Raw genomic sequence first — 25488 nt, forward strand, 5'->3', positions numbered from 1 at the left:
GCCGCGTTCTTACCGTAACCGAAGTAGGCGCGGTGCGCGTGTATTGGTCCACGGTCTCCGGAACCACCGGGGGAATCCGTTTTTTTCTTGCTGGTTTGCCTCTTCCTGTCGGTTCTAGGGTGGCAAAAATTGGCCTCTTCCATCCCGCGTCTACCTGTTTGCACTGTGGTGTGTGTGGCCGTGCGCCCCCTGTAAGTGCTTGCAGAGGCAGTTTCGTAGCAGCAGCACGTTCGGTCCAAGAAGAGAACATAGAAGCCATCAGCCGTGTGTGTTATTCACCTCCATCCGCGGGGCAGTTCGTGGAACCACGGGGAAGCGCGAGAAAGAAAGAAAGATCGTAAAGGGCACACACGAACGCTCCACCCGCGTTGGTCGATTAGTTTCTGTCAAAGACGTCGTGTGTTGTGTTGTGGTTCTTGTCAAGGCAAGCTACCTTGCAAAGGGAAATGATGGCCTGCTCGTGGAGCTGCGTCGCAGCAGGCGGTGCTTAGGTCAGCTGGAAAACGGCCGCATCGTAGACGGTCGAACTAACGTCGGTGTGACCCTCGCGTCTGTCCACGACCACCTCTCCAAGCAGGGTCCGGAAGGGCAGTAGATATTGCGGATCCCGCCACCCACCGCAGCATTGTGGCGTAATTACGACGATTCCCTTATCGCGCTCATGATTGAACATTTAACTCGAATAGTAGAGAACTAGAAACATACACGGACTTTCTTATCAGCAACGGCCTCTGCCGCAGAGCAGCAGATACTGTGTGTGTGTGTGTGTGTGTGTGCGGAGCAACTACCCTTGGCTTCCTGGAACCGAGCCGCGCTGGCGGTGGTGGACAGGCAAGCCTCCGTTCCAAACCCCTTAGGATTACATATTCTTCTCGCGATCGAAAGCGAAACCAAAACAGCTGTGGATCGTAATCCGATCTTGCAGTTACTCCGGTTTAAACATTCAACGAAAGGTGGCACACAACGGAAAGCATATTTCATCGGTAAGTTTGCCCTTTTTCCTCCCCCAAAAAATGACGATCTGCTCTTTTCTGTACCTTACAGATGATTCTGAATACTCACAATACGCAATTAAATTGAATTTATCCCAATGAAACCGCACAAGAAGTGCATTCGTTCGTTTGTATGGCAAGCGGTAGAACGACACAAAGACAGCTTGGAGGGAGCGTTTGAGGGTGAAGGAAGCGCTAGATAGCTTCCAGTGATGAAGGTTGATTGTATGTTACCTGGCCTACAACACCGCTCGGTGGGCGACAAAGCAAGCGACACGTCCACCAACCCTGTGGAGGCCGTTACACGACGACCGGGTGGTTCTATCAACCGGCCGGAGGTCAACCGGTTCCGTCTTTTCGTTCGTCGCAACGAGTCGCACTGGAATCTCAGCTGAGCAGAGCTCGCTGCGTCTCGACAGCCGAGGGCCATTTCGTGTGACCTCACCGCTAACCGAACAACCTGTTTCAACGCCTTCGAATTTGGCGGAGGATCGAGGGGGAAGGCCGTTGAAGCAATGGCATCGGAAGTAGTTACCGTCGTGATATTGACTAAAGAGTTCTCACGAATGCGGTGCGATTCTCGCTTTGCGTTTGTCCCTTCAACGTTCGGAAGCACAATGTCCAAGAAAAAAAAAAGGAACTCATCTTAGTTCCAGGTGTGTTTTAATTGGCCTAAATTTATGTTTTTCGTTTCCTATCCGCCCTCACCGAAACCTCATTGGTTGGTGAGAAAAAAAGGGGCACACGCACACCTTAGTTCCTTTTCGATCCAAACTCGCTCGCGAAACGCCGGGTGGCGAAACAAGATTTTGAATGAATGGCTGTTCCGTGTGAACTACTACTGCACACATCTCCAGCACCCGCAACCCTTAGCGCTCGAAAGGGAAAAAAATAGAAAACGAAACAAAAAAGACCTAGATCCCTCGATGGCCATGATGATGAGGGGGTTTGTTTTGGCCATTTAGTTTAGGTTTTTTTTTATTTTGTTTCCCTCAACCGCTTCCACCGTGTACCGACTTTTCTTCATTCAAAGTGTCTGGTGCTTCCGCAAGCTTTCTCCGCCTGCCCATGCCACCTTCCCCTAAGGGGAGGGGGTTGCACCCGTTTAAGGGCACATCGGTGCGCTACGAAAGCCAACCCCCCTTTTGATGGAGCTTTCTTTCGGAAAAGTTGCTTACTGTCGTCATCCCTCTAGCCCTACCCAGTGGACGTCTTTTGGCTGAAGGGGGCGATTTTCTTCGTTTCCTTATTTTTCCCTTTTTTAGGAGGGAATATGGTCTTTTTTTTTGGTTAGGACATCCAAGGCGTGGTTGGATATTGATCAAGCATGACGTCGATTGGTTTTTATTGTATTTTCGTTCGGTCCATTTTCCACGCGTTGTTTAATAGTTTTAGTTCCCTTGGGAGTGACACAGTTACGGGGTTTCTTCCCGCCCGGTGGTAAAGTAAGCCACTCGAATACCACTTTTATGTATTTAAATAAGCCTTTTAAATTGAGTTGCAAATTATGATCCTAAACCGAATGCCTTCACATGAACCTTGTCGCTAGGTTCAAACAAAATCAACCTGTAACTATTATGTACATACTTACTTTGGACTCAATTTTTTAGAGGTAAAATATTGAATATTGAATAGAGGCTTAGGCAATCATAAAATGCTTGGTTTTTATATTAATTACTTGGTCTTAACGAAGCATTAATATGCTTTTCCAAGGAACTTTGACATCCCCTTTGATACATTGATATCGTCGTTGTAAATTATATTTTATAAACTAATTTTTAATTTCTCTCGTCGTTCGTGTCCTTGTCACGTGAATACCGGTTTACTTACGAGCAGAGCGACAGAGAGAGAGAGAGAGGGAGAGTTATACAGGTGTATTTAATAGCCTGCGGAACCGATAGTTTTATTAGTCACCTACTTGGCGCCATACGTTGGCCCGTTTTTTTTCCTTTTTATTTATAATCCATCCACCCGGGGCTTACTAAGACGTTTTATTGGTCTGCTTCACTACACACCGATAAGGTACCAACCCCGGGGATGACGTTTGTTTTTCCTCCCTCCCGCTCCACAAATTATGATAAAGACACGGTAGAAAAGTGTTACTATTTGAACCACTTTACACAGCCTACAGTGCTTCTCAAATTTGCGGACTTTTTAAACGGGGGCACCCGGTCGTGAAGGCAAGTGTTGTGCACAATCGTTTCCCATGTCTGGGGCCCTTGTTTGATGAGGTGGAGTAGAAAAAATGACCACCTTAATTCATCAATCCCCTCCTTCTTGGAGTCGACGGTACGTGAAAACGATGACGTGATGATTTGACTTTAGAAAACGTTATTTTTTCACGTCCTCACCGATAAGGCCGGTATTGATGACTTTAACACTAGAACTACCCTTACAATCCTTTTGACTAGTCTAGTACCTTCCAGATGCCATAAATATTTTAGATGAAGCATTGCGTTTGTATCGAAGTTGATGCATGACTTTCCCATATTTATTGAAATTTACTACGAAGCTAAAAGAAAAAATTCTTTTGATATTGATAAAAAAGATGTTTTCAGCAACTCCAATGGGATAAGTCATTTTGACCGATTCAATAATGCGAGTGTAAACTAAATTATGATCTAAATAACAATGTTAAACGCTTTTTTTGTTCAAACAACTCTTCTTATTATCTTTTATATGCTCTCGAAGTTATTATAAAAACTCTTTTAAATTGATTCTAAGTTTATGCTCGTATGAAGAGCTCGAATAAAGCTGTCATTTCAGAACTTATGAAATTTTTAAAATGGTTATTTATTAATTCAGCTATGAATTGTAACGCTTAAATAATTTGCTTTTACTCCAAAAACATAATTTAATTCTTAAAAACGTTTAACATATACCAGCTTTTCGATATCGTTTACTAAACATCCAGCAAAAAATGTTAACTGGTCGTTTCCAAATCCTAGCAGTTCTAGTGTTAAAAACGGTGCTCTGATGTCAGACGGGGTTTTAAATTTCTTTTCGGCGAGGAATCATGGTGTTAATCATCAAGGGAACATTACGATTTGCATCAATTTTGCGGTAAATGGGTAGGATTTAGGATATCTTTATCCAACTGTTACTCAACAACTTTGAAAACAATACGCTTGATTTGTATCACTTTCGATTTTCTTACCACAAAACCCAAACCCAACCAAGCGTAGGATCACTTTTCACTCCCCTGAGATTGTCTTACGTACATTTGCATCTGGAGCACCACCTATCTGGAGCATCCCCGGCGGAACTTTTGGAAACGCCACCAGCCGGCCGGATCATCTATCGCCGGGCAAAAAAACAAATCGAGCCCATCGAGAAATCGAAAGTAACGAGCGGGTTACCCAAAGCAACGCCACGGTGGTGAGGATTCATATCGGGTGTTAATTTCCTGCTTCCTACGCGAGCTTCGATCGCTAGTGGCGCTGCTAAGTAGAAAAAGAAACCACCGGCTGCGTAAAACACCATACTTTTCCTACGGCCGGAACAAGAAAGTGTTCCTGCCCCGTATCGGGTGCCGTTTTTCTCTCCTTCTTTTCGATCCCGCCGACCTTTCCCATCTCTCGATCTCTCCGGGTGGGTTTCCGGGATGGGGACATGGTGGATGTAATGCCATGTTTTGCGACCGGGTATCTCTCCCTTTTACCTTAACGGATGTCATTTACACTTCTTAAAACTTGCTAAATGGTTTTGAGTAAAAGAAAAAAAAAGGTTAATGAAAGGAAAGAGCTTTCGTGAGACAGAAGTGATAAAAAAAAAGTTTTATTCTGTAATGAAAACATTGGTGGAATAAAACTGCCAATTTTTGGCCTCGAAGCGTTGGCCTTCTTTCGCACGACTCATTCAGGGAAGCGTTTTATCGCAATACTTCTCCCCGCCACTGTAAAAGTGGCCGTTAACCCAACGTGATGCGGTAAGCTTACACCGGGCGAGCTCTGAAAAAACAGCCTCACCGATCGCGTGATCACGACCGAAGATGACGTTCGCCAAGAAGGTCGTTTGCGCGAGTCGGCTCGTCGTTCGAGTTCTTTTCCCACTCGTGCGCACGACTTCTCGGTGGGTTCGCCCGTTGCAGAATCTATCGCGATGCAAAACCCGGTGAGGCGCTCGAGGTTCGAGCCTGTGTGTTTGTGTGGGGTTGTATGATTTGTCCGCGAAACACAAAATTGCCATCTCGTATACCACACACCAACGGGGCAGGTAAGACACATTGTAAACAATTGCCTACAACAACTGTGGTGTACCTTGCTTTAAATCGTAACGGTTGCTCCTCTGTTCTGGTGAGGGGAAAACGGGACGAAAGAGAGGACTGGGACTACGTAAGGAGGTAATCCGATAAGGAGCTGAAGGGGGAGAGACAGAGAGTAGAAGGGAACGTTTGCACCGCTGCACAATGAGCTATTCGTATGCATATTGCATGTGCATATTTTTAATTCGATTCGTTTTTCACGTGTCGCGACAAAGCCGTTTCAGATTCTGGCGCATGAAGTTGGGAATAGAATTTTTCAACATGAAATGTGTTTTAAAGGAATAAGTTATGTTAAGATATAAAAACGTATTTTAAAATATTAATTTTTAGCTGTCGGATATTGTTAGGCTAAAAGGAACTGAATATGAGGGTTAACAGATCAAGAAATTTCCTTTCTATTTCCTTATTTCTTCTCTGTTATTTCGTATAATTTCTTCATTTGTTAGAGTGGCTGATGATAAACACTGTTACAATTTACCTATCCAAATGCTGCAATGGTACCAAATTATGATTTTATCAATTCCTGTTAATTTGTAAAATTTATCACACTCTTTTTTGATGTTTTATCATGCTCAAATAATTTAAGTCATTTGAGACAATCATTTAACACATTGCTTTGGAAGTTGATTGAAATTCGACAAGATTCAGCAGTTATTACTCTTAGAGTTGTTATGCTCAGTTGGCTGAATCAGTTGGTTGTCGTAGGAATATGGTTTAAAACAAGAGTTTCTTTTTATCGTGAAAGTGATTAAATCGATCCTTATCTTTTGTTGTTGGACACTGTTGAATGCTACTGTGAAAGATTATGACACCTGCCAAAAGTGGCACTTTTCTCTTAGTTGATTTTGTGTAGGATCGCGCTTGAAATAAATTAATTTTTAGCTTTTTTGATTAATTATTTATTAAGCAATTAGATAATTTTACTTTCGATTACAAGTAAGATAAATGACGTTGCTTTGAAACAATGTTGTAACTTTGGTAAAGATCTGGTGTGGTGTGTGTAGAGAAATTGGTATAAAAAGATCATGATCGTAATTTTTTTTCTCCTGGATAGACCTAAGTTTTTTGACAAAATTTGTTAAAATATTGACCCATGTGCCACTTAAACATTTAAACTTATTTTTCGTGTATTACAGAATTTAATTACTGATTTGATACATCTATTGTTGAGGGAATACTTAAAGCAATCTCTGCACGAAACACTTCTCTCCTCTCTACCATTGCGTCTTCCGGTTCGCTTCCGTTCCCAAACCCCGACAGTGTGAAGATAATTGAAGATGTTGCTTCTAATGCATCCGGTCAAGAATGATCGAATCGACGCGCCGAAAACAGCTCGTCTCGCGCATTTGCAGCACTTGCGACAAATCAAACCACGTACAGAACACCCCACCAGACCCCCCTTTGCCGGCCTGAAATGAGAAACAACCCACCACCGACGGCAGCAACCACCTTGTGTGTGTTCGTTTTTTCTCGCGCCGTCTACATGACGGACACTTTGGAGCGCGTGAAAACGATCGCGCGGAGGAGTCGCCCGCCGGCGGGGATCGTTAGTTGTCGTCTTGACGATTTGACGTCGCCGTCGTTGAATCCATCGGAACGTGCCGGTTTTTGTGTAACGTGAGTTTTTTTCGCCCTCCCTCGTTCCAAAACAACCGTCAACAGCGACGCAAAACCGTGCCGCAACTACTTGCGCCGGCCCACGCAAACTCCATCCGGAACAAGGTCTCCGGGGCTTTGGGCGAGCAAACCGCCGATCTTCGAGACCGAGTCGAGATTGCGCTTCGCCGGGCCGGGACTTTTTTGCTGCTCGAGCTGGGACGTTTTTTTTTCGTTTTAGATCATTTCACTGGAGTCGATGGATCGATTGGCGGTTTTTGTGAGTTTCCGTTTGCAACAGCGCGTGGGCGACGGTGATCGGTTGTGATTTTGTTTGTCTGTGATTTCGTGTACCATTCGGTGACGTCAGCGGCAGTTCTCAAGCCAAGTTGTCACAGATTCCAGCCGTACAACCTGAGCGATGCGAAATCGAACGATTAGAAATCATCCGGCGTGCTTCTCCGTGGTGGGCAGGAATGCCAAATAGATCGGGGCACATTCTCCGCTGGCCGGTGGGTGGTTGAATGCTGCTGGAGGCGTCTTATGGTTGTGAAAACTAACTAGAAGACCCTTTAGTAAAAGTTTTGGTTATTTGTGTGTGTGTTTGTTTTTTTTTTAATTATTCATTGAACACACCACTCAGTTATGAAGGTGCCCTGCAATCTTCTGGAACGTTCAAATGCCAGGTTGCAATAATAATAATTAGCTCATGGATATTCAGTTGACTTATTTTATTCACCGTCCAATGGTTGTAATGTTTACCGAACAAGACAATAGGAGAAACATGTTTTAAGTGTTAGACAACCATATAAAGAATGATTCCATCGGATAATATATGGTATGTCTCATCGGTTCTTGAAAATTGTCCAATACGATACTTTGAACAGTTTATTAAGTTTAGTAAGTTTATTCTTGAGATTCGAAGCTCTTTGGTGACTAGCAACTCGTTTACACACAAATTCATTTTTTTGGGATTCCTGTTAAGGATTCGAATTACAAAAAATAGCTAAAAGATTCCAATCATCGTGATGATTGCTCAGTCTGATTCAAATCTCTCAAAAGAATAGTTATTCTCATCACTACTGTGATTCACTTTATTGAGTGAAAATTTTAATCCTGTTGTACCTTCAATAATTAAGAAATATCTCCTCAAAAAGTTTATTTTGTACGTTTGTTTGCTTGTTTGCTCTTTGTTGCAAGAGGTGAAAACGCATTTAAACTCTTCAAGATGACATTGGCCATATATAGCTTTCTTTACCATATAAGTATTTTCAATAATGACTTTAAATTAGTTTGTGCTTATTTTAAACTGTTTGTTGAACTAATTTAATCTGATCCCAAAACCTAATCCCAACATCAGTTGTTAATTAATCAATGTAATATTTTAAATACTTGATTAATTTCTAGCGAGCATTCTAATCCTTATTTTAGCTCTACAACAGTTTTGCAATTACACATAATTTTTTCAGTATGTTGGATGTTTGGGCAAATTGAAAAATATATCAGGTACATAAAGAAATAATTAAAGCAATGTAAAGGGCATCATAGATCACAGAATTAGAACATCAAGAACCGTCAAATATTTAGTACCTTGCCTATCGAAATCCGTCTCACGAAACACTTGTCGAAGGCTGCCTTTCTTCTTCGTCTTCCTCTATTTCTCCACTTGTCTTCTCTACGATCCCCACACATTGCACTGTGCTCAGCTAAGGGCCCTACCCTTGTGGCACTTTCCTGCCGCAGTGGCCCAATCCATTCCACTTTCGCGTAAAGTGAGCGAACAAAATGCGTACCGCTGGCAGGGTGGCCGAGAATTGGTGGTTTTAAGCAAAAACATTTCCCGCCAGTTTCGCTGTTTCGTACACGGGTAAGGTGGAATTTGCCTGCCCGTGCGCCTAGGCTCCTGGGCGCACTTCTAAATTAAAAGCTTTTTACTTGAATCGGATCGTGCATCCGCCTGCGACACTACGGTTTCTAGCGCTATTTCGGTACCTTTCCGCGTGCGTGTTCCGATTTGGCCTTTTTTCCCCGGGTTCGGTGCAATGGTGGTGGCATTTTTTGGGTGGAAATAAAAAAAAATGTGGCCACCCCGCCCGGCGGCGGGAGTAAAGGGAAAGTCGATGAAACTAGATCAGTTTGTAAAAAGTTGCGCGTGAAATAAAATAGATTAACTAAATTGGCCGATGCACAGCAATTGTTGTGGCCGCAGCAGCCATCGGGGGAGGAAAGGGTGGAGGAAAATAGCTTTAAATCCGCAATGCAAATCGGAACTAGGAGTTTCGATGGTTTTTAACCGATGATCGATTGGGAGTGGATTGTTTTCCGTTTGTTTTATTCGATGCACATTCATGCACTAGCATAGCAAGAGAAAAGGAAGTGATGATTCCGGAATCGTTCGCGAATCCATTGTAGCGAGCTCTATAGTACGCCAACTGCTTAAGGAATGTGGAGAAACACCGGCCCTGTCCGCGCGCCCGGAACCTAATCCGGAAGGTTTCCATATGTTTCCTCCTTCGATGCTATTTCGCCCCTTACCTTTTTTTTCCTTCGTTTAATTTCACCCTTTTGGTACGCAAACTCGCGGGCGACCTTCACATGCTTGCTACTTCACGTTTGTTTGCCTTCCGTTTGCCGACTACCCCTCCCCCCCTCCCACTCCCTCCCTCCCTCACGTGATTGCGTCCGATGATCGATGTATTTCGGTGCGGTTCAGGGTCGATCAGTTCGAACTCCCGAGACGGTGCGCGAAATTAGCGGTTCGCCTAGGATTTTGGAGGAAAACTTGTTTTTCTCGTGTAACCAAACACTGCGAGCATCGTTTTTGGGAGGCGTTAAACATGTGAGTCATGAATGAGGGAGATTCATTCAGCTAAATTTACACGAAACACTGCGGCTCCCGGAATGGGAAACCGAATTCAAAAGATGTGCAAAGTAGCGATGAGTATAAGAACTCTTTTGAAAGATTTGAATCAGGTTCCATAATCATCGTCATGATGAATTGAACATTTAGGTCACTATTTTGTGATTTGAAACACGTAAAACTATTTATTAGTTACTGCGGAGATATGCATCCTCTACAGAGAATCGATTTCCAATACTCTATTGGTAGGGAATGGAGTAAGTAAAAGGAGTAAGGTTATATATATATTTCTCGAAGTCCATTAGGGAAATTTAAGTCAAATTCTCTTTTCGGTTCTCTATAATCTGTTATGTTGCATAAAAATAACGTAATAACATGAAAGATCTTAAAAGGTTATTAAAACCAACATGTTCAAATTAATTCTTTTTCAAGTAATTGCAACTGATTGGAAGGCAAAGTTATCCATACTAGGAGTCAGAATGCGCAGCGTTTATAATTTTATGGCTTGAGTTGTAGGTATAATTTGTTACTTTTGGGGTATCTTTGGTTGCAAAATGCAATTGACCATACTAAAAACTTAATTGACATTTATTTCTAACTTTGATTAATGTCGTGTTAATACATTATATATACATAAATGTTTTTTGCAGTACCAATTAAATGTCGTGTTTAGATATTGGATAACTATGTAGTACAACTTAAAGTATAATGACACTATGTTGAATAATTTCAGTCTGAATTTCTTTTATATGCATCTTGCCCCACTTTCCTCTACTAGTCACCGCCAAAGATTGGAAATATACAGACGGATAAGAATTCTAGAGAGGGATTTAATGTTCTTTCTCGACTAGGAAATCGTTTAGCTACTCTACATTTACTTTTGAGACTCAAAAGTTACAAACACTTTTCGTGATCAATTAAATCCTTCAGCTTATTTGTAGGACTCTTTTCACTCACCATTGTACTCAATACGCATCACTAGTGTAATGTAAATTTCTCTACCTCTATGAAAATGTGTAAATTTCTCTACCAAACTTACATTAGTTCTCCAAAAGCGTGGCATTCTTATCAATTCATTTATTTGTCCTCATAACGTTAGGGCTGTTCAATTGGTTGTAGACGTTTATTTAAAATTTCCATGTGATGTTGATGTTGACTTACGATTTTCACTCCGCGCAAATGCTGAATGTCAGATTGTCTGGATTCTATTTGCACAAAAACCACACGCATTTTCGTCGCATGTTTGAAGGCCAACGGTAAATATTGGTACGCGGATATACCATGGATGGTTTCGTCATTCGACAAACGTCGATCCCGTACTCCGTTGGTGGTCATGTGATGTGGTACCGAAAGCTGTTTTTCTTCCCGAACCTCGAGAAGTCACAGTTTGGTGTGGATGCAACGGTTAGTTGTAAGTTTGGAATGTCCGTCGGAGCCTTGCCTTTTCTAGTGGTTCTGCTGCGATGTACTTCAAGAGTATCTTCGCTGTTTCGAAATCGGTGAAAAGCACAGTTACACGCCGCACGGAAAACGCACTAATTTCTTCAATAGTCATTGGCTTCCCGAACCCGTTAACAAAACTCCGCCAAGTACTCGAATAGTTCAGATGTTTCTTTTTATTATCGTTTGGCATTTGCTTTTTTGCCTTTCCTTTTTTACCAACGTTTGTTTGAATCAATTTGGAGCACCTTTTTTCTGCTTGCTGGACAGAACGCCAGTCCAGATCATTCCCCGGGCGCGAGTTCGATCAAGCGAGGTGGTTTCTCGCAAGACGAAAGAGCAAAAATACCAGAATGAAGGCCCGAGGAGCGTGGAGAGAGCATAGAACAGGGAGGTAGGCCATCAGTCACAAACGGTCAACCAAGCCCCCCCCGGATCTCCCCAGTCCCTCTCACTCACGCCGTGGCCGGGAGTCGTAATTACGGTCGCTTAAATTGAATGACGAGTATTTGCGAGAAATTAACCGTAAATACAACACACATCTTCGACGTCTCCGGACGGGTTTCTTTCTTCTTGGCGGAGTGCTCCGTTTGGGGCCCCAACGGTTGCCTTACGCCGTACGCAAGCCGTAAGTCGCCTCCTTCCACTTCCTTCTTCTGCCCCGCGGCATTGGAAGAAAATGAACTTGAACTGAGCGCAAGAGGAAGCACGTTGCACAACGGAAAGATGAAAGACCGCGGACGGACTGGTGGTTACTGAACCCTGAGTGCTGCGAGGGCTCCGAAAACGGAGTGTCAGGGTTTCTTTGGTTGCAGTGGGACGCTTCTCGATTGCTACAGTCTCTGATTTGTCTCCTTCACGTCGAGATGCTATTCCACCTTCATCAAGCAACGACTTCTGGTTTGTTGGGGCAGTTTGAACTTGTCAAGTATCAGTACCTCATTCTGCTTTCTGCTGGGCTGCCATAATTCACCCTCATTCGGAACATCCCTGGAATCTCCCGTAAGCTTTATACCAACAGTATACTCTTTGGTAAAATTCTCACACTGGACTTAACTTGATGTTGAACCCTTCGGGACTAAGACGACATTGTATCACTTGAGAGAAGGGGGTTGGCACGATTTGCATAGTTAAACTGTGCTGTTTTACGGTGACCTTCCTTTGCCGCCTCTTTTGGATGTGTTTACTATTCGTCCCGCCAACACAACGTCACGCAGTTGTGCCTTGCCTTTCTCGTCGTCTTTCTAACCCTTGAGTGAGCAGCAATCTTAGTGGTAAATAGTTGCCCCCTAAGTAGATTTTTCAATGTTTCAGATAGTTGTTTAAGTATTGCTAGAAATAGACCTCAATCTCATTTAGTCTTGGACACATTTTTACTATGAGTAAGAAGTTAAAGAACTGCTAAACAGGTTTTATAGCTTTAAATCCTTTCTGGGTTTTATTCTTATACGCTATACCGTTTTATCCAGAAACCCGTTTTTCGACTCTTCTGGTTGCTGAAGAGGATCGAATCTGTGTAATAATTTCTCTTCCTTCAGAGTTTGCATACCAACACCAAAGGAGGATTTTCTACGGCAAGTAATCGAACAAGTTCGTTGCTCAATACTACCCTTGTCGAAGGAAACGGTAAACTTCATCAGATGTTCAACTTTGCGCGACCTTCTCTTAAGCCTGGCGAACTGTGCTTACCCGTGAAGGTCGAACAACTACGATCTTTGTCCGTTTTGAGTTGACCCGACGGAAGGAGACGGTGCATTTTTCACTTGGAATAATTGATTTATGAGCCCCCGGTTTTTGCATCTTGATGGAAGCTGAATGTCATCCGTACTTGGAGATATTGCTTCAAGACCTACAAAGAGACGAGATCGGGGGTTATTGAACGCGCCTTCGGATCGGTTGACCGTGGTTTAAAACGGGATTACGAGTCAAGTTGTTATAAATGGTTGAGCGGTTGTTTCTCTGTAAAGTGAAGGACTTTGAACAAGCGTTATTTCTGTGATGAATAAAATATTGATTGAGGTATACATGTACAGAAAAATTATGCTCCTCAAGATTAAGACCTCAAGATAAATAGAAAGAACATGCGCCTCAAGACAACTTCCTAGAATTTTTTTACTCTTCCCTACCTAGAGCAGTTTCTACGATATAACCAATTTTATCGATTACAAATTTTACCCTTTCCAAAAACCCTAGGAAAATTCGGGAAAATATTTGAACCGATTTAGAAACTAGTATTATAAAGAAAGAATAGAACAGTTTAGCCCAAAAACTTGTTTTTGGGGCCCGAGCATTTTTTTAAATAATTGACTAAATTGATTGGAAACATGGACAAAAATCAGTAACAGGATGTTGAAGGGATGATACACATGTCCAGTTTGGACTAATTGGGTGTTGTTCGATGTATTGTCGATATTTCTCGGACACCTACACATACTATACCTTTAGAACTTGCAAACGATTTACAGAATAGAAAAGCCATTAGTATAAAATGTTATCGAACTACGAAGTCTGAACAGTTTTCCTTCTAGCGTCTCTACATAAAAGCATTTTCGTCACGATCATAAGTTAAGAAAAGTGTCATTAGTAATGCACCATTCCTTCTACATAACACAATACCTACATCATCAGCATACGCCAGTCTGTATTTTGTTTCGACTATTAAACTGCCACCGACCATAACACACTCTATTCTCCTCTCCTGATTGATTACACTGCGCCCATTTCTTTCGACCTATCGAGCAAGCGGTTTCCGCTATTTATCCGTTTACAACCGTGAGCGTCTTCAGCGCTACCTCCGGGGGGGATGGTTTCGAAGGGCCATTGTCTCGTCACCGGTCGTCGCTCGGCCGTAAGATAATAAACCGGGCATGCAGGGGACTGCAACGTTTACTAGAGAGCAATCTGTCTTGACTTGGAAGAACCGGAGGCAACTTACAACCTACAAGACGGAACCTCCGGGTGGATGGTGGGATGTATACCGGGGCAGGACCTGAACGGACCGCATAGGAAAACTTTCTAACCATCCACCATCTGGGCGAGAGGTGTTTTGTGAGTCCTATGCCTCGCCTTTATGCACACAATGCACGGAAAGGTCAGTTGTTTTCTTCCCTCCCCGCCAAGCCTTGTAACGAATCCCCCCGCCGGGGACACCAATTGATGACTAGTGAGATTTTAACAACTTCACAGACTGGTTTACCACCTTCTCGCCGATGGTCTACTATTATTCGCTCCGTTAGTGTCAGTTTTCTATGCTCGCCGAATGAAATCCAACCAGCCCGAAAATTGTGAAGCGGAACACAAGAACCAGATGCAAGTCGATTCTCTTGCGCAAGCGACATTGGGGCGACCGGTTTCGGTTGCTGCAGTTTCGTTGCAATTCGGTGCAATTTTATATTTAAATTGTGCTGCTGCTGCACGCTGCGATGCTGCGCGCCGGCCGAGGCCATTGGGTGTTACGTTCACTCTGTGTGTTTCATGTTGGCTTTTTTGTTTTTGGTTTGTTTCCCCGGAGAATGAGCTGACGTTTTTTTTGTTTCAGTTTTTCGCGAGATATATTGTTTCATTGTGGTTGTGTAATTGCACAATGGGCCAGACCATGAGCTTCGATTGGGCGTAATATGTTAAAGAGATAATCAATTTCTTCAAATGTATCATAGAATATGGTACAAGCGAATATAGAAAGATCTCGTGATAGAAACTATGCAGTGAATAACTTAAAAAGAATAAAAAATGATGGTAAACATTTGTTGAGCTTGAAAAACATTACGGTAGAGCAGAAAACATTAACTTTGAAATATAATTGGAATTGTCTTCTCAACTAGGAACTCGTACATTTAAATAATATATAAAAATGTTCGATAACCTTATTCACACAAATTTATACGATGTGTACTCAAAAACGGAGGGATCTCATTATGGATATTGATTTTAAATGTAATACAGTAAAAATTCTCCACTGTGCATCAACAAAAACAAACCATGTATATGATGAAAAATTTAAATAATATTGATTTTGCGCTTTTCTAAATCAATTCTGTTGCGTATTTTTAATCATCATAAGCAGTCAAAATTTAGCGATGTAATTTTTATATCACCGAGAATATTTGTCAATAAAAAAAGGATTTGAATAGCTACATTTTATTAATTCATCAGTTCACGAATGTTTTATTTTAATCACATGTTTGTTAAAACTAGTAAATATCAATTGAGAACTATTATTTATGCAGAATTTTCCTAATATTTTATAAACATTTAAATCTTAAATTTATTTACTGTATTGAAGGCTCTATTCTTCCATTATTGGTTGATTAGTTTCATTGTGATATTTTTGAACATCACGTAGAAGTACGTGTTTATTTTGTTATCATTTCACAAACTTTCCCATTATTAAGTAATTTTTTTTCAAGCCTGTGTTACATTTGAAATTTTACATTTTTTTCTGTTAGTTTATTTTTGTTCATATTTACTAGTCACTTTTTCACGCATTTGCTCATTTTAATTTGTTTAACGTTTAACTCTTTCTCTGTCTAGAACTGTCACTGATTTATAGGTAGCTAAATTGTTTAATGAGTCATGTGCATTTCCCGCTGTTTACCTCCATGGGCCAGCTTGCCAGCAGCCAGGCATGAGTCACCCAATGCTGCCTCATCGGTTTCCTCGGTTTTCCCCACCTCGGGTCAACCGGTGACAGGGAAGTGATCCATTATGGAAAACTGATCTAAATCTGGCGCAGCGTGCTGATCCTCGCAATCCCTCTCTTCGCATTCGCTTGGCAATTGCATTCCGCACTGTGTATGTGTATTGCAAGGCACGGAGGATCAACTAAATTCGAGCCGAAAGTGTGCGCTCACCCGTCTTGATCGCGTTTTATCTCAACGTGACGCGATGCTAACTGCCTTCAGTTTGGCAACTCCACCCGGGCCCCGTGCTTGGGTAGCATTGCAAAATGATGACTGTCGTCACCGTTTGCGTCTTCGTCGTGCTGAAGAAAGTCCCTAGCCCCTAGGGGCCTACAAGCAGAATCAACAGGCACGAAGAAAAACGTGCCTCGTGCAAAGGAAACTCCACGGCCAGAACAACCTTGCCCCAGCAAGAAGGCAGAGGTTGGCATGGACATGCGAGGGAAACGAGGGTACGGAGTAAAGAGATGAGAGAAAAACAAGCGCACTAGTTGAATGCAATCCCACCTCGAGACAGTGCAATGTAAACGGAGCTTGGGGGATTTGCGAAATCTAGAGCCTCTTCTCGGCACAATAGCTGACTCGAAATAGAACTCTTTTAGTACTGCATCGGGTGGGGGACAAGGGTGGGGTAAAGGGATGCGCCGTTGAATGGAGGTTAATTATGTTTCATATTTTATTTGCCTATTGTTTGTTTAGTTTGGCACCGGTAGGCTAGCCACAGCTTTTGCTTGCCTTGGCTCTGGTGGCGCTTTCTTTTCACTCTACGAAAGGCAATCGCGATCGTGCCGGTTTCACTGTGCCGTACCTGTTCGGTGTTGTTTTTCTTCTACAACCTTGCTTTTTTGTTGCCAAAACGTTGCAAGAACGTCGTAAAATGTTAGTTACAACTGTTTCAACACAAGAAACTGTTAGTAAATCCAAGCTAGATCACAAATTATGCTTAATTTTTATTACTTTGTTGGAAAGCAGTTCAATATTAATTAATTCCCTCTGCATCATTCAGTATTATTTTATGTTGTATGTAATAATTTTGTATGTCATAAATGTTAGTTAAAATTACAATTGTTTCAACACAACAAACTGTTAGTAAATCAAAGCGAGATCACAAATCATATTTTATTTTTATTATTTGGTTGGGAAACAGTTAAATAATAGTTAATTCCCTCAGTATTGTTCAGTATCAAATATTTTATGTTGTATGTAATAAAAAATCGAGAAAATATATTTGACGTGGTTGATCAGTTGTTGAAAGTTCTAGAGCTTATTGCTGTCATTTGAAATACAATTTTCTATTATTTTTCGTTCTTAAATTAATAAGTACTTAAAATACTTGTAATTTAAATTAGTATTTTCTTATTAAAAGAATGAATTTAACAATTTTATTGATTGTCAACAGTTGATTTTGAGTTCGATTGTTGGATGGAGAAATAGTTAGGATTCCACTGAAGCTATTCAGTGTTTGAGGAAATTGAACATGGATGGAGAAAAAGTTAAAACTCCACTGTATACGCAAGATTCTCTCCTGTGTGAGCCATTCCCGCAAAATTAATGCCTAATTAATTTCCTTGCCAGCACTTCTTTAGCGTGCCCATTACCCTGCTCTTATTGTCGTCAAGGTGCGGTTTGCTCCTTCTTCCCTTGATTCGGGTTTCCTTTTTTGGCAACCAAGTGACGAAAAAGAAAACGTTTTCCCTCCGTAAAAAAAAAACGGTCCCCCGGAATCTTGATCTTCCGCCTCCCGAACGAAAACACGTATCGCGATCCGTTGGTACACATCCGCATCCCAGTCCCGATGAAGCTGATGAATCACAAATTGTTGCAACCGGCAGTGCGATCCCCAACGTGTGTGCTGGCCGTCGCGGAATAGGCATGCGTTTGTGTGGAGCAAGTAAGGAAGATTCATTTCTTCCCGGCACGCGATTTCCTTTCACCGACCGACCGAAAAAATGCAAATGCAGAACGGTTGGAAGAGCCAGCCCCATTGCTCTGCGTCCATTGCTTCGCTATTCTCTGTACGTGGCGATGCAAGCGAATGCAATCGAGAAAGATACACTGCATTTAACCCTTAAATCGTCAATGTTATTTGTATCTTCGCATTGGTTTTATTGAATAACCTTTGCTTTCTCTTTTAATTCATCCAGTGTTCAAAACACATCTTATCTTAGTCTATAGTTTCAAAAGTCTGTCCTATGCACCTTGGTTTGAGCTTTCCATTTATTTATTTTTCTTGCTCTGTTTTATTCGAAGGCAGAGTTTTATGTCACTATACATGAATGTACAAAATTTCTACAACATTAAATTGTATTTTTTTTTTCGTTATCTTAAAAGGATTTTATAACTTCACAGGAACTTTAAATCAATCTAAAACGACTATGAGGTAAAATACTTGGAGACGAACGCTGTTTTTTCGAAGTCTTTGAACAAAATCATAAAAAAATATATGAATTGTTTCGAATCTTACATGTTCTCATGTTCTAACAAGTTCGATTATCTTCTTCTAAATACTGTAAATCTAGTTGATTGTCCTATGGGCTGGCTTTACGATTGATGTTGATGAACTTTAAATCAATCTAAAACGACTATGAGGTAAAATACTTGGAGACGAACGCGTGTTTTTCGAAGTCTTTAAATAAAATTATAATAAAAGATATTAATTGTTTCGAATCTCACATGTTCTCATGTTGTAACAAGTTTGATTATCTTCTTATAAATACTGTAAATCTAGTTGATTGTCCTGTGGGCTGGCTTTACGATTGATGTGATGATCAGTTTTTGAAATGAGTTTAGATTTATTTATCGAACGACCCTGTTCACGCAAGGGTTCAGATTGAATGCCACCGTAGGAAACCCCAAAAATAAAGGTACAACAAGGGTCGGGTTGACCCGATTGCATGCCATAATACCGTCTGCCGCGCAGTGTCTGAGCCTGATTACAGCTTCAAGTGTTGTGCGCCGCCGGCACGCCGTCGGAGGACGGTGTATTCGATGGTGGCGGGACACTGGCTTGGCTTTTCCTTCAACTTACCGTCCACCGGGGAGGGACTGGGTGGGCTCCGTTAACGTTCACAGCGGAGGCCCTTTGGGGATGATGCGATGTGTAAATGTGGTTGTTGCCGAGTGTACGCGTTGCCTAATTAGCTTATAATTGACGATTGTGTCACAACGAGGTGTTGCTGTAGGCCAAAATGGAAAGAAAGAGACGGCTCACAAATCATATGGGGACCGGACGGAGAAATAACTGGCGGGTGTAGGCGATGCCGTTCCTGAAGCTGTCTTCTGGTGGCGCGAGTTGAAGCGGGGCATAATTCTGTTGGGCTTCCGATGCCGGTTTTCTTACAACGAGCTCTCCCAGAGGGTATCAGGGTCGCCGGCAGGTGCTGGTGTCTAAGTTGAAGGTCTTACTGATTGAAATGTGAGAACTTTTTAATGAGATCAGTTTTAGGTCCCCTCTTGTTGTACTGTTCCTGCGCACTAGGTCTTTGTGCTGTAACTTTAATCTCCAAGCAGCAATGCGGCCGACAAGGTTCGGTTTTCATCTTGTTACGATTTTCTCGGAACTGATTTCTTCCGCGTTCTTAAAAAAATTGACCGTTACAGTCGGATTGAATTATCAAAATGACAGAGAAAACCCGCAAGTTATTACTATTGGTGCAAAAGTTCAATATTAATTTCAAGCATGTCCTTGTGTTTACAATAGTTTTCAATTAACAGTGTAAGGCTGTTTTACGTTACTTTCTACTTTGATTATTTAGCTTCATGAACTGCGCCTAACAATATTTTCTAAATAATAAACGTGCTGAGACTGCAAATTCCTTTTTTGTTAAATGTTTGAAAAAAAAACAATTTTAAGCATTATTTCTATATTTGCAAATGAGCAGGATCTGTTGCTAATTCATTACAGAGTTTCGATTCATATAATGGAATGTTTCAATATGTAAAGGGAACATTTCAAAAGCATAGGATACAAATAAATTATACGATTTTCGAATATTTTACTTTCCACAGTTATAACATTCCTTGACATAAAAATGATGAGTTTAATGAAATTATCAGCTCGCTCCCCTAACCGGTTGCAAAGCTCCCCGGTGACATTACACGATTCCCCTAGCTGTCTAACACATTCCCCTATATGATTGCAAAGTTATCTTTACCGGTTGAAAATATCCCCTATGCTTTTGAAATGTTCCCTCTACCTATTGAAACATTCCATTATATGAATCGAAACCCTGTATGTCGAATTATCCTTAGAATTTTCTTATTCCTTAATAACTTCTTTGCACTTTACACTTCACACTTAATACACGTTAGCGCATCAATCTTTTATGTTTCAACCAAAAAAAATATGAAGACGTTACGTTTTCTTCATCAAAACACAATACAGACAATTTAGTCGCATCATTCTTACATCTTTCATATTCTTCATTTACTTTCATTCGAAAGTAAATTTACAAACGCATCACACGTTTGATTAGACCAGCCATTTGTTTTGCAAAATGATAAAAATAATTTTAATATTTGAAAAAAATATGGACAAAAAGTACGGGGTCCTCGAATGTTCGGAGTCGCAAGCAGCTGCCTAGTTTGCTTATCCTAAAATCCGTCCCTTACCCACTGTCTTTTCTCTGTTTTAACGATCAGTTGATAAAATGCTAAAATTGCAGTTGTACGTGAGAGAGAAACAAATGAAGGAGAAATTATCGGATTGTTGCGCAGTGGCAGGGAATCAAAAATCAGACAATCGTTTTAGTTTGTGTTAAGTTTAGAATTGTGTAATTCCGATTCAGATTCATGAATCTGAATGATTCTTTGTATCGTTTAAGACATTCATGCATCTTTCAATGAGAGATTCATGCATTCCAAACATTTAACATTAATTAATCTTTGAGATTCATAAATCAGAACCGACAACTAAAGACCAACAAATTATTAAAGAGACCTTCGTTTTTTTCTGGTCCCACGCCAATGAAAGAATCATCAACATTCGTGAAAGATCCATCAAAGTTTCATGAAGATGCATTAAGGTTTCGTAAGCTTCATCAACGTTTGAATCTCGCCTAAAGATTCACAAGGCACAACACTAGTTAAGTTATCTTTATCCTCTGAGTTGCTTGTGACACGTATCTTCACAGGGAGTTTCTTCTATTTTTCCTTGAATTTTGTAATAATATTTAAGCTTTAAGTTTGAATCAAGTGTAAAAACAGATCTCGTTTACCGATTTTAAAAAAATTACCTTAAAAGTCTAAATACATTTTCGAGTATTTTATAATGTTCTTCTCATTCTCTACATATGGAATTACATATCCAATTCAATATAACATAGTCCATTTATTCCATGTAGTAATATTGATTTCTTTACGATGCTTTGTTCTCTTGCAGGCAGGAGGAATGACCATCGTTATGGCCGGTCTATCGACGACGGAAATATGCGAGAACACGAAGCTGGCCCGCGAGATGGCCGTGATGGGCAACTACGACTCGGCTGGCATTTACTACGAGGGCGTGCTGCAAATGCTTCGCAAGCTGCTGGTCGGCATGAACGAGCCAATGCAGAAAGGAAAATGGCTAGTGGTGAGTGTTGGACTTCCAATACCAATCGTGCCTTTGTCTAATGTTGTTCTGTTGTTCGGTTTCAGGCACAGCAAGAAATCAATAAAGAGTACAATCAGATGAAGCTCATCCAGAAGACGCTCACGGAAATCACAATGGATCTACAGAACGCCCCGCTACAAGCCCGCATCCGTACGCCCCTGCACGAAACGGCCAGCAAAGATCCAGCGGCTTGGTTCCGTGCCGATCCGGATATCTGGATGCCACCGTCGGCCTCCGCTGGTCGGGGGGTTGACCCCGACGTTTGGGGACCTCCCCCGGATATGCCCCCACCCGATCCGCACCGGCGCACCGTTGCCCCTCGCAGTCAGTCCCGCTCGAGCACCGCACTCAACCGAAAGTCGGAGGTGAATCGACGAAATGCGGCCACCAAATCCGCCTCCACGTCGACCGTCGGCGGGCGGAAGACGATCAGTCAATCGGCGCGCTCATCCGGGTCGTCGGCGGCGGCGGCGGGCATGAATGGTGCGTCACGGACGGGCACACTAACCCGAACGAAACCGAGCGCAAGGGCAACGGCGACCGGAACGCCGGGAGCGTCCTCCGAGAGCACCAACGGAAACGGGGAAAAAAGTGACAAGGAGAAGCTGGACGACGAGGAGGGCAATGGCAATGGCGGGGATACGCCGGAAGAAGTCGAGCGTAAGTTCGAACCGGCGGCCCACGCGGACGTAGATCTAGTCGATATGCTCGAGCGGGACATCCTGCAGAAGAATCCCAACATCCACTGGGACGACATTGCGGACCTGCACGAGGCCAAGCGGTTGCTAGAGGAAGCGGTCGTACTGCCGATGTGGATGCCGGACTACTTCAAAGGCATTCGGCGCCCGTGGAAGGGTGTGCTGATGGTCGGCCCGCCCGGTACTGGCAAAACGATGCTTGCCAAAGCGGTCGCCACGGAGTGTGGGACGACGTTCTTCAACGTGTCCTCGTCGACGCTTACCTCCAAGTACCGGGGCGAGTCGGAGAAGCTCGTGCGGCTCTTGTTCGAGATGGCCCGCTTCTACGCGCCCAGCACGATTTTCATCGACGAAATCGACTCGCTGTGCTCGCGGCGTGGCTCCGAATCCGAACACGAAGCTTCCCGGCGGGTCAAGTCCGAGCTGCTCGTGCAGATGGATGGCGTCAGCAATGACGAGGCGACCAAGATTGTGATGGTATTGGCAGCCACCAACTTTCCCTGGGACATCGACGAGGCGTTGAGGCGACGGTTGGAGAAGCGTATCTACATCCCGCTACCAAACAGCGAAGGTCGTGAGGCACTGCTTAAGATTAACTTGCGCGAGGTGAAGGTGGACGAATCGGTGGACATGCGCGACATCGCCGACCGATTGGAGGGCTACTCCGGGGCGGATATCACGAACGTGTGCCGGGATGCGTCGATGATGTCGATGCGGCGCAAGATTGCGGGCCTCCGGCCGGAACAGATCCGCCAGCTGGCGAAGGAGGAACTGGACCTGCCGGTATCGAAGCAGGACTTCAAAGAGGCCATCGCCAAGTGCAACAAGAGCGTATCCAAAGACGATCTGGCAAAATACCAGCAATGGATGAAAGAGTTCGGCTCGTCGTGATTACAGGCGGCACTTGGAGGTGGCCATGCTCAGGTCGGTCGCAGCCGCCTACGTATTCGTTCCAACGAGCGTGGCTAGGCTGCGGTTCCGTGTCCTCGAATACTGAATGCGCGCTCTCCAAAACTCTGGCCAAACGCCGAGCATACGAGTCAACGGTTTACCGTGATTGTGATCTTTGTAGAAAAAAAAAAAACAAAAATGGAAAAGAAACGAGGGACACAGTGGGTAGAATCAGAAGTGGGCGAGCATACGTCGTGTTGTACCATTTCGGTCAGACTTCCTCCACAACACGAATCCTTTCTCCCAGTTGGCTGGAGGATGCATTTGTGTGGGGCCTGTGTTAAACCGCAATGCTAATTTATTTGCCTTCGCCAATCGATGCTTTTGCCATAATTTTACAATCCATGTGCGTGGCGCTCCAGCTCTCGACCTGCTCTCAAAGTTCCTTCGATGATTGACCACATATCACCACAATGTGTTGTTAATGCTGGGCCGGAGAGTGATCGCACGATCTTATAATTTTTTTACATTTTTTTTTGCCTCGGAGGCGGCCAAAATCCGTTGTATTCTCTGTGTCGGTGCCTTGCGCACTTCGGCATAGGGTGACTGATGTGCGTCTCAGCCAGCGCAATAAGGACATTCGCGGTGAGCACTAGTAAACCGGGAGGAAAAGAGATGAAAGTATGCCTTTTTGCAAATCCGCGTCTTGTCGGCGAGCAGTAGCTAATCTTGTTTTCTTTCTTTCTGTTTTCATTATGTTTTACTAATACCGATAATTAATGATAATTATACTGTTAATTTAAATCATACACACGATAATAAACACTTCAGTAACATTTTATATAAAATGACAAAATAAACGGAATATGTATATGGTTGTTGAAATGAAATGATGACATCTTTTCGGGAACGCTCGACTATTGAATAAGTCTTCATTCGTTGATCGCTTAATTGCTTTTCGAACCGAAAACACTTTCGTGAGAAAGGATTCGACTACTTTTCAGCATGAAGAGTAACGAATTTATAGACAAATGTAGCAAAAGTCGAATGTAAAATAAATTCGAAATGGTTGATAATTCAACGTACATCCCGCAAATTTTTTCAAATAGTTTTAATTCACGTGATTACTGTTCCTTTTCTGATCAACACTCACTAGGCACATCAAAGTCGAATCTACTTCGAAAGTCGATAAAAAAATTCGTGCGAATGTATGCCTAGTGGTATAATTTTTAATGTTACACGTTTATGTGCGTGCTATTTCAGGATTTTTGTGAAAATGTGATGAGTACATAAAATTCATTAAAGAACATATAAATATATTTATCATTTCTTTGAGTCAATGCTTAAATTGTGGCCAATCTGTTATACGGATGGTGAAAGCAATTTTTCGGTTTTTGTGGAATTGAAATCAAAATTCGAAAAGGATAATGAAATGTCGCTATCAGTTTCCCATTAATAAACAAAAAAAGATCGGCCATAGTAGTAACAGGAGAATATCAGGGAGTAATTGAAATGTTGTTACTTAATTTATAAAAATACAGAAGTTAAAACACCGGGAACCGGCGTCCGTTTCGAACATGCCGGCCATCTTGCGACAGGTATTGTTTTGACGGTCGTCGAATCGGTACTTCAAGGTTTTCGAACCGGGAATTTAAAATGTGTGAATCAAGGAGTATATAACATTGAAATAGAATAAAGGTGGAGTTTAAAAAATTTTTAGATCTCAAAATGGCGTCAGAGTAAATATTTAAGCAATGAATTTAATTTTTAATAATTTTTAAATCAAATTTTTACCAGGATGGAACGGAAAAAAATAGTAATCAATTTCAATATTTGAATTGTATCTACCGATGACGCCAATTTAATTTTATGAATAACGTGTGTACCTAAATAGGTGTCATTGAGAAGTTGTGAAATTGGTGTACTAACAGTTTTCCTCACTATTTTTTGAAAGATGAAAAAACAAATAAAAGAACAAATAACGGTAGTCAATTTGAACGCGTAATTTCAAGCCTTGTTCTTATTCGTTACTTTTTGAATAACACTAAAAAATAGAATTAATTAACTTTGATTCGGATGATAGAAGAATGGCTGCCAAAAAGTAAGTATTTTCAAATAAAGCAAATAGTTTTACAATTCATAACGTCACAAATCAAACTCAAAAGCTGAACAAAATTTGAAGACTTTACCTACTATAAAAATATCGTAGCCAACACCAAGCCTTTTTCCTCTCCCGAATTGGAAACCCTCCCTTCTAGAGGTTGACCTCTCTCGACTTAAAAAAATCACTCTTCTAGCGAAACAATTCGCTTTTGTGTTAGTGACTAACCCGTCGTATTGCTTTGATTGGTTGATGAACCGGCAATTACCGATTTTCGAACCGGTTGTTACCGATTCCGGGACTGCGTTTTGTTCCTGTCGAGGTCGTTCAATCGGTAATTAGAGGACAAGGGATAGGATCTCGGATAGGTGTAC

General features: G+C 42.1%; 1 protein-coding gene across 1 annotated transcript; it reads left to right on the top strand.

Moving 5' to 3' along the window:
- The first annotated feature begins 835 nt into the window (after positions 1-835).
- Positions 836-23859, top strand: LOC131290089 (katanin p60 ATPase-containing subunit A-like 1). Its single transcript, XM_058319475.1, has 3 exons — positions 836-983; positions 21212-21403; positions 21469-23859. Exons 2-3 carry the CDS (start codon positions 21221-21223, stop codon positions 23011-23013), a joined length of 1728 nt encoding a protein of 575 aa, XP_058175458.1. The 5' UTR covers positions 836-983; positions 21212-21220; the 3' UTR covers positions 23014-23859.
- The last annotated feature ends 1629 nt before the right edge of the window (positions 23860-25488 follow it).

This window comes from Anopheles ziemanni, chromosome 3 (genome assembly GCF_943734765.1).
Source record: "Anopheles ziemanni chromosome 3, idAnoZiCoDA_A2_x.2, whole genome shotgun sequence".
NCBI classification, from domain to species: Eukaryota; Metazoa; Arthropoda; class Insecta; order Diptera; family Culicidae; genus Anopheles; species Anopheles ziemanni.